The 14,267-nt window shown below is 33.9% G+C and overlaps 1 protein-coding gene across 3 annotated transcripts; it reads left to right on the forward strand.

Moving 5' to 3' along the window:
* The first annotated feature begins 2,168 nt into the window (after positions 1-2,168).
* On the forward strand, positions 2,169-4,908 carry LOC116142777. 3 transcript variants are annotated; one of them, XM_031428188.1, is made up of 5 exons: positions 2,169-2,386; positions 2,466-3,014; positions 3,282-3,665; positions 3,786-4,045; positions 4,307-4,908. In XM_031428188.1, exons 1-5 carry the CDS (start codon positions 2,257-2,259, stop codon positions 4,757-4,759), a joined length of 1,776 nt encoding a protein of 591 aa, XP_031284048.1. In that variant the 5' UTR covers positions 2,169-2,256; the 3' UTR covers positions 4,760-4,908. The 3 variants fall into 3 exon arrangements, with proteins under 3 accessions (XP_031284048.1, XP_031284049.1, XP_031284047.1); XM_031428189.1 differs by having other exon boundaries at positions 3,864-4,045; XM_031428187.1 differs by having other exon boundaries at positions 3,282-4,045.
* The last annotated feature ends 9,359 nt before the right edge of the window (positions 4,909-14,267 follow it).

Below are 14,267 nucleotides of genomic sequence, written 5' to 3' on the forward strand. Positions count from 1 at the left end.
TTTGGTAACGTCATACCCGATACCCGAGGGGTTTAATTTATAGGGTAAATATTAGGGGGTTTACAGTTACTATCCCATGTCATTACCCTACATGGTGTTTTTTTTCTTATCTTGAACCTGATGCGACGACATGGCTTTTCACATGCCTTTTCCGGGTTTTCTTCATCTGTTATAGTCAAAGTCTCGACAGCTGGACAAAATTTACTAATCATTTTTAAATTCACTTTGGATAGATCCCTTTGAGACTGAACTAATGATAAAGCAACCTAATGTTGGGGTGGTGTTGAAAGTTTTTTGCACACTGGAGTATACTGTAGTCAAATATTAGTCATGCGATAACGCCATTCAGGTATTTCTTCCTGCAACTTTTTACTTGAGGTATCTCTGATCAATTTTTCGGAATCATTAGTATTGTATGTGTGAGTAATGCATGCATATATTCACTATCAGTCTTCATAGATAATACCATGGTATAGCAGTGACTTCCAACTTTAAAAGAGACCTATGTATTTCATATTATTATGTTCCAATACTATTTAATTTCAATAGTGAATCATTTTTGTTTGATCAACAGATTGAATTACTCCCACTCCCAAATATTAACATATTAAACGACAAAAAAAAGATTCTAAATATTAATTATTGGTAGCTCACAGCCTTAAAATTTTAAGTTCTTATGTCTTGAAAATTTTAAGATGTCTTCATCCCAAAAAATTAAAAAAAAAAAAAAATTCATTTACATTTGTTCGTCAACTCATAAATGAATTAACTCTATAAATATAAGTTGATAAGAAGACATGAAGTTTTTTCTTTTACCTAAGATTCTAATTGTTTATGAATTCATTTTGCATTTTATGAAAATATAAAATATATATTCAGAAAATGAAAAATTACTTGATATGTTTGTCTAAAAATAGTATATTGGAAACGATAAAATGAAAAGGTGTTCTTCCTTTAAAGATATTTTCATAAAAATGAATAATTTAAATATATTTTTAATCATATTTTTTATTAACTTTTTTATTTAATTAATTTTAATAATTAATAAATTTTAGTTTTATTAATTATCAATTAAATTATTACTATTCTAAGCACTCTTTTTTCCTCTAGTGATAAAAATTGCACAGCTTTTTACATGACAACACTTTAAACACTAGCTGACGGCCTTTAGGTAAATGCATCTATCTACTTATTCTCAAAACGTCTATAGTGAAAGCAAGAGTTGCAGTTATGAAGTCATTCAATTTTAATTACCTACCCGATTCTAAAAAACTCTGCCCTTTGCCTTGTTTTGTTTGTAGTTTTCCGAAGAATGACGATTATATTGGATTAGGTGAGTATTCCTATTAAGAATACAATTCATAAATATCTCCTATTAAGAATAAAATATCTCTATATTTTACTTTAATAGAAATATAGAGATAATAAGATTCAGACAATTATTGGATTAGGTAAGTATTCCTATTAAGAATAAAATATCTCTATATGAAACTATACATATAGGCGTGAGAAATTAAATATCGGTTGTGAAAGAAGAAAGGGTAATTCAAAGTATGTTCTCTAATGCGTAGCTTGATATTTTGTATTAATTCTAGAACATTTTCATAAGCAATATTTAATGTTTATACACGTGACCAAAACAAGGCAAATTAACCGTAAAAAGGGTATATTTGTTGTAGCTAGAAAATAACAGTAACTTGTCTAGTGAAAGAATAATTATGGTCTCTCTTTTTGTAATAAGATGTGAGAAAAGTAATTTAAACATTTGGATTGACAAAATTATGGTGTCTCTTTTTGTAAACTTTGAGAGTTATTTATTAAGTTGAACGTAATTTCCTGACATATATCTTTGATGAGAAGAAAGAAAAATCGGGAAGAAAAAAGTTGAAAATTTATAGGAGTTATTTCGCAATTTATTTTTTAAAATTAATTTATATGTAAGTATGTACTGAAATTTTATGTATTCGTTTAGACCTTATAAGGATTTGCTTTAGTTTACGTTTATAAGGATTCGCACTTTGTAGAATATAAAAATGCATGGTAAAAATAATTAGAATTCAAGGGAGAGACACTTCAACTAACCAATGAATATTATATCATCATATGTGTACGTATTCGTAGCATGCCTTATAACCAAAACAAATCGACCTCGTTTATTCAGGAGAAATGGACCCAAAAAGTGGAAATTCAAGTCTTGAATCAACGGAAGTTCATACGTGTATTCGTAGCAAAATCGATCACGTTTATTCAGGTGAAATGGACCCAAGTAATGGGAATTTGAATCATGAATCAACGGAAGTTCCAATAGATATGAATCAGCAGCAGCAAAATCTGGAACGAAGTGAACAAACTATTCAGTGGTTACCTTCCCTTCATTTGTTGACTGGTTAGCTCTCTCTCAAAACAATGAGACATATTTTAATTTTATATGTAATGTTCATCCAAATTATTTTTTGATTTTGAAGATCGGAACCCACGTAAGGAAGAATTACGTTTGCATCTTCTTAAAGCTGCAATAGAGGGAAATATTGATGCAGTTAAAAGTCAGTTCAATAATCCTCTGTTCAGTAATTCTTCATCAAGCTCATCAAGTGCGTCTTCTTCATCAAGCCCATTAAATGCCGCTTCGCCACCAAGCCCATTCAATGTTGCAATAACAGAGAAACATGAAACTATTTTCCATGTAGCAGCAGGAGCAAATCAAACTGACTTTTTAGAGAAGATGATTGATGAGATAGCAGCAGATGACCTCAAGTTGCAAAACGTAAAAGGGAACACTGCCTTCTGTTTTGCTGTTATGGCTGGGAATATATCAATTGCTGAGAAAATGTTGAAAAAGAAACGAGACCTGTTGACAATCCGAGGTGGCGGTAATTTGACTCCGCTAAATCTAGCTGCTATGTTTGGAGAAAGAGAAATGGCGATATATTTATACCGGCAGTATTATAGAGGAACACTGACATTAGCCGACAAAAAACAATTATTGTTTGATAGCATCGATACTACTTTGTACGGTAAGTGTTCACGTATTTCTTTTCTTGCTTGATTTTAATCATCCATTTTCTGTTTGAATAAAATAAGTGAAAGCACGTAATTTGGTTAACATCTGAATTTTTTGGTAAATGAATCAAAGCAATTTCTATTATTTTCTCGTATCTACTTCTGAATTTATTTATTATTTTGAACATATTGTATCATTTAGACATACTTACAATATATACTGTCCTTGCTTACTAAATTGTGGGCTACATGTGCTAAAAATATTTGGGTGAGCTTCTTAGATCTTGCAAGGGAATTGCTAGAAGATGAAGATGATAATGAAAATGAATTGGCTATGACTGAATACGAGCATGGCAACAATCTTTTGACACCCTTGCATCGGTTGACTTTAACGCCCTTTCATATGTTGGACCAAAATCGCAGAAGTAAAGAAACAGTCTTATCAAATAGAGTTTTAGAGTCTGTGAAGTGTCTTTGGGAGAAAATATTAGAGATAAGAAAGAGCAAAAGTGACAGAACAACTTTAATAAATCAAGCTCTAGCGTTAGTCGAATGCCTTTGGAAGAAAATATTCAACACAAAGCGCGACCAAGTTTGGGATTACTTAAAAGAGCATCGTGATTTACTGTTCACAGCAGCCCAATTGGGAAACTTCAAATTCTTGGGTAAACTCATTAAACTTTATCCTGATTTGGTTCATCTTAAAGATGCTGACGAACAGACCATATTTCACATTGCGATTATGCATCGTCATGATGATTTGTTTAAGTTAATAAATCATATAGGTTTCAACAAACATGTTGTAGCATCATATGTAGACATCAAGGAAAATACTTTATTACATTTGGCTGCAACATATCCAGATCCAAGACCAGTAAGCATGGAAAATAGTTTATTACATCTAGCTGCAAAATATCCTGGTCCAAGACCACTGAGCAAGGAAAATATTCTATTACAACTAGCAGCAAAATATTTAGATCTAAGACCACTGAGCACGGTGTCAAGTGCAACTCTAGAAATGCAAAGAGAGTTACGCATTTTTAAGGTAAATACTTTTAGAACTTCTTTTGTGTCTTATTATTTAATTATCATTATTTTATACCTTTACCTAGAGAATTACAAATTATTGATGACTTTTGATTAGAGTTTTAGTTAAAATATATATCTTATGATTATAATTTGACTTTTTTTTTAATAAAAGTAATACTAAAGATAGAGTTGAATTGTAATAGTAATGAATTTGTAATTAAAAAATTAAGCTACCAACTTCTTTGTGTAAAATTAATGATTCATATTAATGATGTAGGATGTTGAAAAACTTGTAATGCCTTCATTTAGAGAATTGAAGAATTCAGAAGGCAAAACACCTCGAGAGCTCTTCACTAGTACACATGCATGCTTACAGAAAGACGGAGAAAAGTGGATGAGGAGCATAGCTAGTCAATGCTTGCTTGTTGCAACAATCATTGCTACTGTGGTTTTTCAACCGGCTTTCACTGTACCAGGAGGTAACAATGATAATGAAGGAAGGAAAATTGTGCTTCGTATATTTGCTATGGCAAAAGTGATTGCATCATTTTCCTCTTCGATTTCAATTCTAACGTTCTTGTCTATTCTTACATCCTGTTACGTAGAAAATGATTTTTTGATATCACTACCGCTTAAGTTGGTGGTGGGATTGTTAATGCTATTCCTATCTATAGGAACCATGATGCTAGCTTTGATTTTAAGCATTTTATACAGCTTACGATCACCCTAGATCAAATGCAATCCTCATTCTTTGTGCCATATTTGTATCTCTACCCTGTTTGCATTTGATTCGTCACAGTATAGTCTCCTTAGAGATATGTTGTACTCATTCTGTTTTAGGTTTCTCTTTTAAGTCTGTATGATGTTGTATTATGTATTTGAAGCTATCCCATTGGTGATAAGAATATCTGTTTATTAAGTTTATATTTATATTATTTTTTGGGTAAAATTCTAATTTGATAATAGCAGTTAAATGAATATCTTCCAATGAATATTCATTATATATACTATCCTAATAGTAATGGGATTGTAATATTTAGCGTTGTGTAGATTTTTTGGGTAAAACCAAAATCGGCGGGCACCCGACTATTTGGTTCTGGTTCTTACCTGAAACCAACCTTGTGAGTAGGGGCGGACCCAGACCCTTTGAGGGTAGGCCTCATAATTAAAAAAAAAAAAAAAAACTTTACTAATATATGGGTCCACAAAATAATGCTATTAATATATATACCTAGACCTATCCTCATATTTTTAAAAAATAAGAATTATTATACATATATTCAGGCCCACAAAAAACTTGTTATTAATATATTTATATTCTAAGCCACATCACATTAAAAGTTTAAAACTCTCTCTATTCTCCATGGCTCTACCTGTTTTTATGATTTTATCCCAAAAATTTTTTACTCTCTCATTCTCTTTCTCATTCTATTCATTCTTAAAACTTTTGAAGACTGAAATTGTTGAAGCTTGCATTACTCAAGATGGATCATGCTTTTTATGTGCATGCAAAAAGACAGAGAAATACCCTTTATATCTGAAATGGTCCATCCAATTGTGAACTTGTGGTCTCTCAACACTCGAATCAATTTCTCTTCCTCCAATTTACTTAAGTCTACATTGATGATCACTAGTAAAGAATTAGATTCACCAAGATACACATACTTGAGATGGTAAGGGCTTCAATTCAAGCTTGGGAGGTTCTTCCAACTTTGCCTTGTCCTTGTCCTTACCATGTCCAAGTCTTCAAATTCTGGATCTTGGATGGTATCCATCAGTTGAAGTGCTTCCAAATACCTAGCACACTTATTTTCTTTGGCTCATCTTCCTCGGTAGTTTTGGAAAGGTAGCTGAGGATTGATTTCTTCAAATGTGTCTTTTACTACTCTATCAACCACATCAACCCCAAAACATGACTCTAATTCTGATGGAAATTTCATGGCTTCAAACACATTAAAAGTTACCATTTCATCTTGGACCCTCAAAATCAATTTTCCTTCCTGTACATTAATTAAACTTCTTCCCATAGTAAGGAACGGTCTTCCTAATAATAGTAGTATCTCTTTGTCTTCCTCCATATCCAATACAACAAAGTCTGCAGGAAAAATGAATTTATCCACTTTGACTAGCACATCTTTAATAATATCCCTTGGATGCTTGATCGATCAATTTGCAACCTGTGAGGAAACCATTGTAGGCTTCACTTCACCAATCCCCCATTTCTTTAAAACAAAAAAAGGCATTAGATTTATGCTAGCACCTAAATCACACAAAACTCTATCAAAAGTAACATCTTTTATAACACAAGGGATAGTGAAACTCCCTAGATCTTTGAGCTTTGGTGGTAACTTCTTCTATAGAATGGCATTGCATTCCTTTGTAGGCATCACTGTTTCTTCCTCTTCCAACTTCCTCTTGTTTGAAAGAATTTCCTTTAGGAATTTAGCATAACTTGGCATCTACTGCAAGGCATCTACAAAAGAAATGTTAACATGCAGTTTTTTTAAAACATCAAGAAATTTAATAAACTAGTTATCGTGATTTTGGTTCCTTAATCTTTGAGGGAAAGGAACTGAAGGAGTGTGATGCACCAACTGTGGTGGTGTTTCAAATAATGGCAATTTTTCTTTCCTTGGCTTCGACATCTTCTCCTTCTTTGGATCTTTTTTTCTTGGACTTGTTGGCTTCTCTTCAACAATAATCTCTTCATCAACTTCTTCCTCGGATTCTTCCTCCCTCTCTGGTGAGTTCTCATCTTTCCTTTTTGGTTCAACTTCTTCTAAGATTGTTCCACTTCTTAAAGTTATGGCATTTGCTTGTTCACGTGGATTTATCAAAATATTAATTACTTGGTAAAGAACCTTGAGCTCTCTTATTCAATTTTTCTGAAATTTGACTCAATTGCACCTCCAAGTTTCGAATGGATGCTCTTTGATTTCTAAAATTTGACCACATCTCATTCATAAAACTTGTGGTGTCTTGAATGAATTTCCTGAACTTATCCTCCAATTTTGATACTTTTTGTTCAACTGGTTGAAAATTCACCCTTGGTTGATGGTTTGGCACTATCCTTTGATTTAATTGATTGTTTCGGTTGCCCCAGGACAAGTTTGGGTGATTTCTCCAACCAAGATTGTAGGTGTTGGAGAACGGATTGCTCTGTTGTCTCTGATTCCCAGCTAAATAGTTGACTTGCTCTGATGATGAGGAGGATGAAGCAAATGTGTTCCCCGCTTGGTAGTCAATGCTTGCATGGTTACTTGCACAAAAATCACATGTTACTTGAGGTGTTTGAATGGAATTAACATGCATACCTCCTATTTGTTTCTGAAATGTGGCAAGTTGGGCTAAAATGGCTATGTAAGCATCAACTTCATGAATACCCATGGACTTCTTCGGCACTATTCTCTCATTTGGTCTTTGGTAGTTGTTATTTGTTAAAACTTCAAGTAACTCTTGAGCTTCCTTTGGTGCCTTGTTCTACAAAGCTCCCCTAACTGTTGCATCTACCATTGTTCGAACATTTGGTAGCAAACCTAAATAGAATGCTTGGACTTGTATCCAAACAGCAAACAATGGTGTGGACACTTCCTCAACAATTTCTTGTATCTCTCTGATGCTTCATATAATGATTATTGGTTGCCTTGTACAAATGAGGTGATGTCATTTCTCATCTTTGTCGAAAGAGTTGGTGGGTACTGCTTATAGAAGAACTTCTATGCTAGATCATTTCCAATTGTGATGGTTCCAACAAGTAATGACATTAGCCATCCTTTTGCCTCATCTCTTAACGTGAATGGAAATAGTCGCAACCTAATAGCATCATCTATCACCCTATTGTCCTTGAATGTGCCATAGATTTCCAAGAAGTTGGCTATGTGCATATTAGTTGTATGATTGTTGAACCATTTGGATTATAGTCAGCTTTATCTCAAAGTTATTCGCATTAACAGGTGGTCTTGTTATGCTCAGACTACAACCATCAACTTGCGAAAGTGAAAACTCTCTCAAGGTTCTATTTTCAACCATCTCAATAACTCGCTCCTCCCTTTCTCTTCTCTCTTTGATGAGTCTTCTCACTGTTCTTTCAATCTCTGGATCAATACGAATCACAGGATGATTTCTTGTTTTTCACATAAACTACAAAGGAAAGAAAAAGAGCATGAGATCACAAGCAAATAAAAATCAAACTAAAATAATTAAAACTGAAAATTAAACTTCAACTTAGCAAAAACTAGAAAACTTCAATAGTAACACAAAATCAATCTCCGACAATGACGCCAAAAACTTGATGCGTGATTTCACAAACATGCATGTGTAGCAAGTGCACTAGTTGCAAGAAATAATAAAATGATGAATAGAGTATCGTTCCTACTAGGATTGAGTGCTAAGTACCGATTAGGAACATTTTCCTAATTTTATAACTAATTGAAGAACACAACAATATTGGATTTGCAGGAGCTACTAAAAACTAAATTAAAACAAAACATTAAACAACTAAAATTATCATAACCAAAGGGTTATAAAAAATAAACGATTACCAATTCAAGAAAAGAGGTTAGGGTTCGATTTCACCAAGTTACTCCAATTCAATCAAATAATCCTATTATCCTCAAATTCACATGCAAGGATTACAAATCGGATTCCTTAGGTTGTAAAATATACCTTCTCAGGCTATATTTCCCTACTTATCCCTATTAAACTTCCGCACCAACAAAATAAAGTTCGATCATTCAAATTCCCTTAAGCGAGTGGAATCCTATAAAGATTTAATAGATCGTGTTCGTCAATCTCTAGTTTTTGCTCAATCTATGGTGTTTATCTCAAGAAGCTAACACATGAATCACTTCTCAGTCTCATCATGCTCAACATTCAATTGAAACGAAAATCCAACCTTCAAACACATTAAGAACAAAGATAAACACTTAATCCATGCAATAGAACCCAAAAACAACAAGATATTATAGATTAAATCATTGTAAACTAGGACTTTAACCCAAAATGAGTTAGTTCATGTTCAAACTGAAAATAGACATGGAATACATAACAAAATCAGAGTTCAACATCATAAAAGAAGAAAGGGAAAAGAAAACTTCTTTAATTTGGAGATCCAAATTCAATCTTCATCTCTTCTCCCTATTTCCTAAAATGTCAACCTCCCTAAAAAATGGGCTAACTTTTCTTTAAATAGTAGCCAAAACCTTAGGACTAAATGCTACAAAAAGAAAATGCATCGTTTTAAAAAAAAAAAAAACATAAAATTGTAGTTTTCGCCACGACGAAGAAAAAATCTTATCCCGGCATCAACTTGAGTTTATCTGCTCTATGATTCCAGAGGATATCCTACCACAACAAAAGAAAACCATGAAGCGGTGAACTTCTAATCTTCTTTGCTGAATTATGGAACTGCCCTTCGCTTGCTTCTTCACTCGAATCTTTGATCTTCTTGATCTCCAATAGGAACAAACTTCGAGGGTGCTTCCAATCAACATCAGAATTTCCCCGATCTTTTGAATTGTGCTTGATTCCAGATCCAGAAACCCATTTTTGCTCTGTTTTGCGCCAACTACATGTTTTAGCCTAAAACATAAAATATGCAGAATTAAGAACAATTCAGGCACAAAATCATAAAAAATATCAAAAATCCTACAAAAATCATATAGGAAAAAGTATAATCCTAGGATTATCAGTAAACAAGCCAGGAGCTCCCATAAAGCTTTATCTTATCTTAATACCTTTCGTGGGTTAGACTTACTACATATAAATATAATGGAACCTATGCAAACTGAGAGCTTAGGAGGTAAGAGATATATGTTTGTTTGTGTTGATGATTTCTCTATATTTGCTTGTGTTGATTTTTTAAAAGAGAAATCTAGTTCCTTTGATGTCGTTTAGAAACTGGTCAAAAGGTTACAAGTTGAGAAGAGTAACATGGATAAAAAGATTGTGAGAATTAGGAGCGATCATGGGAAGGAATTTGAGAACATTGACTTTCCCAATTTTTGTCGTATGTAGGGTATCTCCCATAAATTTTCTACAGCAAAGACATCCAACAAAATGGTATGGTGGAAAAGAAAAATAGAGTTCTTCAAGAAATGGCTAGGGTGATGCTTAGTGCCAAAAAAAATCCCAAGAGACTTTGGGCTGAAGCCATAAATACAACTTGTCACATTTCCAACAGAGTGTTTCTTAAAAAGGTACTCATCAAACTCCTTATGAGTTATGGAAAGGTAAGAAACTTGCTCTCTCTTATTTCCATGTTTTCAGGTGCAAATGCTATGTGTTAAATGATAGAGAGAATTTGGGAAAGTATGATGCCAAGAGCTTGAGGGGTTTTTTCTTGGATATTCCTCAAATATTAGAGCTTTTAGGATCTATAACATGCGTACTAAACACATTATAGAATTTTTTTAATGGTGTATTTAGTGATGCAGATGATTTTTCAGAATATTCACAAGAAGTTGAAATCGGTGAAATATCTACTCCAAGTGTGCCCATAGAAGAAAATGGTGCTAACACTCCTGAGTCTCAAGAACAAAAAAAATTCCACAAGTGTGCCCACATCATCTGATGCTAAAGCAATTGGACACCATCTGAATGATGAAGCTGCTTGAGTTCCTCATTACGCAATAATAGGATGGAGCTTACTGTTGAGACAAAAGAATACTTCAAGAAGGAAAGATCCACCTACCTAGATTAAGAAAGCACATCCTCTATCAACCATGATTGGAGATCCAAATGAGGTAATGGTTACTAGAAGGGGAAGAAAAAATGAGATTAACCATCTTTGTTATGTGTCTTTTGTAGAGCTAAAGAATGCCAAGCAAGCACTTGAGGACGATTGTTGGGTAGAAGCAATGCATGAAAAGCTTGAGTAATTCTAAAGGAAAGACATGTGGACTCTTGTGCCAAGATCAAAGTTATTGGAAGCAAATGGATTTTCAAGAACAAAACCAATGAATTTGGTAATGTTGTGAGAAACACAGTCAAGCTTGCGGCGGATACACTCAAGTGGAAGGGTTATACTTAGATGAAACTTTTGTGCCTGTAGCTATACTTGAGTCAATTCATTTACTGATGGCTATTGCATACTACCTCAAGATCAAGATGTTTCAAATAGGCATAAAAAGTGCTTTCTTGAATGGGATGCTATCAAAAGAAGTTTATGTGGAACAACTGGTTGGTTTTCAAGATCCACATAAGCCAAATTGTAGGAATAACAAAAAAATTTCTTACCACGGCACAATCCCCTTACCCAAGATCATGATTCGATAAATTAATTCACAATATATTTAGATTAAAACATATAAGGTTCGGATTTTTACTTCCCATTGGCGGCTCCTTCTCTGGATTAGAATTTCAGTACTGTTCATAGGCACTATTCACATATTGTCACTAGCATTGTTCATGGGCACTGTTTACTAACACTATTCATAGGGTATTGTTCACCAACACTGTTCACAGGTACTTCACTATCGATCCAAAGTAGGATTGAGTATGACGGTATCCACATGAAATTAGGCTCAAGATCCCTCTAGGATTGATTACTAAACCAATCAGAGGGCTTAAGGGAGGTGGTGGAAATTTACAGAGATAGAACTCTCTTGGGTGGCTGGGGTTGGCGTTTTTTGGAGAGAGAAAATAGTTCAATTTTGGTTAAACTATTTTTCAAAGCAATTGGTAAAACTAATTCTCTAAAATAAAAACCTATGCCTCTTTATATAGGGCAATTCCAAGTAGGAATTCAACTAGGATTGCAATCCTTGAATTCCTATCCTGGAGAGATTGCAATAATCCCAAAAAGGGCTAATAATATCTCTTAAAAGATATTTATCCTATTAAATATAATCTTTAAATAAATATTTTTATTTATTTAATTTCATAAATAAATATATGTATGTATGTATGTATGTTTGTATATGTATATCTATATGTGTGTTTTATAATTGGGTTTTAATACATATTTAATTAAATTATATATTTTCCATATTAATTTTAATTAATATGATTCCAATTTTTCTAAAAATTCTTCCAATAAATTGGATAATAGTGTCAACCATATAGCAAAATTACCAAGGTGTCCTTTTCTCCCATAATGACGAAAAAGCCCCCAGACTCCCAAATTACCAAAATACCCTTTTTGGCCCAAGGAAAAGATTGTCCTTCTATTTCCGTTTCTCATTAACTACTTTATATGTTGTGACCCAAAGACTCTTTACTTTGCTGGTAGTGTCCCGATAACTAATTAAGCATCAACTAATTAGTGTTTTCATACACCATTTTATTATCTTATTTAGCGTGTTATCGTTTGGCATTCAACCTTCTCATGCTTTGTAATGACTGCTGTAAACTAGTACAATGCATGCATAATAACAATAGAAAATTGGGCCCAAAAACTTTCTTTTCATTATAAGTCATATGTCTTTTATACACAAGAATATTGTTTACAAAAAGTCATTTTAAAAGACAAAGCAGGGGAAACAGTGTAACTATTGCTCTTCGCTTGCCGACGTCCCTCCGACTGCATCATCACCTAGATCCTGCATCCACAAAGAAAAAATAACGGGGTGAGCACAAAAATAATGCTCAGTAAGTACAACCCTCTATCTGTCTATCCCCGTATGTAATACTCTTAATTCTTTCCTAACACTATCACTGTTTCTATTTCTGTTTCGACTAAACATCATGGCCTCATCTTACCGGAGGTACGGCCGGATGGCGTTCACACAGCACCATCTCACTCTTCATGACTATCGGGTGGAATTCACACAGTACCAACCCGTTCTTAGGGATTATCAAGTGGGGATCACGAAGCACCTACCCGGTTTTCGTAACTATAGGGTAACGATCACTAAGCATTAACCCGTCCCTAATCACTGTCGGGTGATGATCACAAAGCATCAGCCCACTTCTAATAAATGTCGGATGATGGTCACAAAGCACCAACCCCTTATCTAATAACTAACCGGGTGGTGGTCACAAAGCATCCACCCGTTTCTAATACTTATCGGGTGACAATCCCAAAGAATCAACCCATCTCTAATGGCTATTCGGGTGGTGATCACAAAGCATCAACCTGATTCTCATAACTGTCGGGTGATGATCACAAAGCATCAACCCACTTCTAATACTCTTCTCATCCACTATATTCTAGCATTTTTCATTCTCTCTACCCTTAGAGTAGTTGCATCCACCAAGTTCTCTACTCATAGAGTAATTGCATACACAAAGTTTCCTACTCTTTCTTAGTCACTTTTCAATGCACAATTAGTGCCTATGGATGGTTCATCTCCACTAATGCACTTATGAAATACGAACATGCAATGTTGCAAGAATTAAGGTTCACTACTCATACTCAAACCTCTATTAGGCATTTCATCAAACAACTCAAGTGCATTATAAAACTCTACTATAACAATGATTCTAAATCTTTCTCTAACCATCCAAAATGGGGAGAAACCGCCTCACATAGCCACATAACCTGCCAAAGAAAGACACTTCCAAAAAGGATTTCTCAATATCCTTTAATTCAACCTCAAACTACCTTTCCAAGCCACAACTCACTTCTTATATTTTGGAAGGCATAAACAATCACAAAGCACTAGAAATCCCTATTTAAGCCTCAATAGCATGGCATATAAAATGTATATAACATACATACATAAGTGCTATCAAAACCCTAATCAAGAAATTTCTTAAATCTCAACTTGGGTTGGGGTTTACTTACCTTGTTATGGAGAGATTCCCTAGCTCTTCCTTTCACTTGATAAGCTTGGCTTTTTCTCTATTCTTAAACAAATGAACAAAACCCTCAACAATCAATAAATACACAAAACTCACAAGACTTTACAACCAAAGCAAGAATCCTTACCTTAGGATGCCTTAGGTTGATTTTCTACCCTTAATAACTCCAAAAGCCCTTAAAAATCCTTGATCAAAAGAAAGAGAGTTTGAGAGGAAGCAAGAGAAGAAAGTGGCGATGGAGAAGAAGAATGAAGGGTTTGCAATGTCTTAATTCCTTTTAATGAAATTTATACACAAGCCTTCCCATTTTGCCTTTACTTTTCTTTGGGAATTCCATCTATATCCTTTGATTCATTGCAAACATACCCCCATATCAACATATTCTCCATGAAAAGTCCTTACATTTAACTCCCCACTATTCCTGCTAATTAGGGGTAGAAAGGTCAAATTGCCCTTAGGGAAGAAAATATCTAAAACTTAGTAAACATTTTGGT

This window comes from Pistacia vera, unplaced genomic scaffold (assembly GCF_008641045.1).
Source record: "Pistacia vera cultivar Batoury unplaced genomic scaffold, PisVer_v2 Contig418, whole genome shotgun sequence".
NCBI classification, from domain to species: Eukaryota; Viridiplantae; Streptophyta; class Magnoliopsida; order Sapindales; family Anacardiaceae; genus Pistacia; species Pistacia vera.

Excerpts from the sequence above, each read along its gene's own strand:
- LOC116142777 (XM_031428187.1), top strand. The coding sequence starts at position 2,257 with ATGGACCCAAGTAATGGGAATTTGAATCATGAATCAACGGAAGTTCCA. Across the intron at positions 2,387-2,465 it reads TTCCCTTCATTTGTTGACTG|ATCGGAACCCACGTAAGGAA; the intron begins GTTAGCTCTCTC and ends TTGATTTTGAAG. Across the intron at positions 3,015-3,281 it reads CATCGATACTACTTTGTACG|ATCTTGCAAGGGAATTGCTA; the intron begins GTAAGTGTTCAC and ends TGAGCTTCTTAG.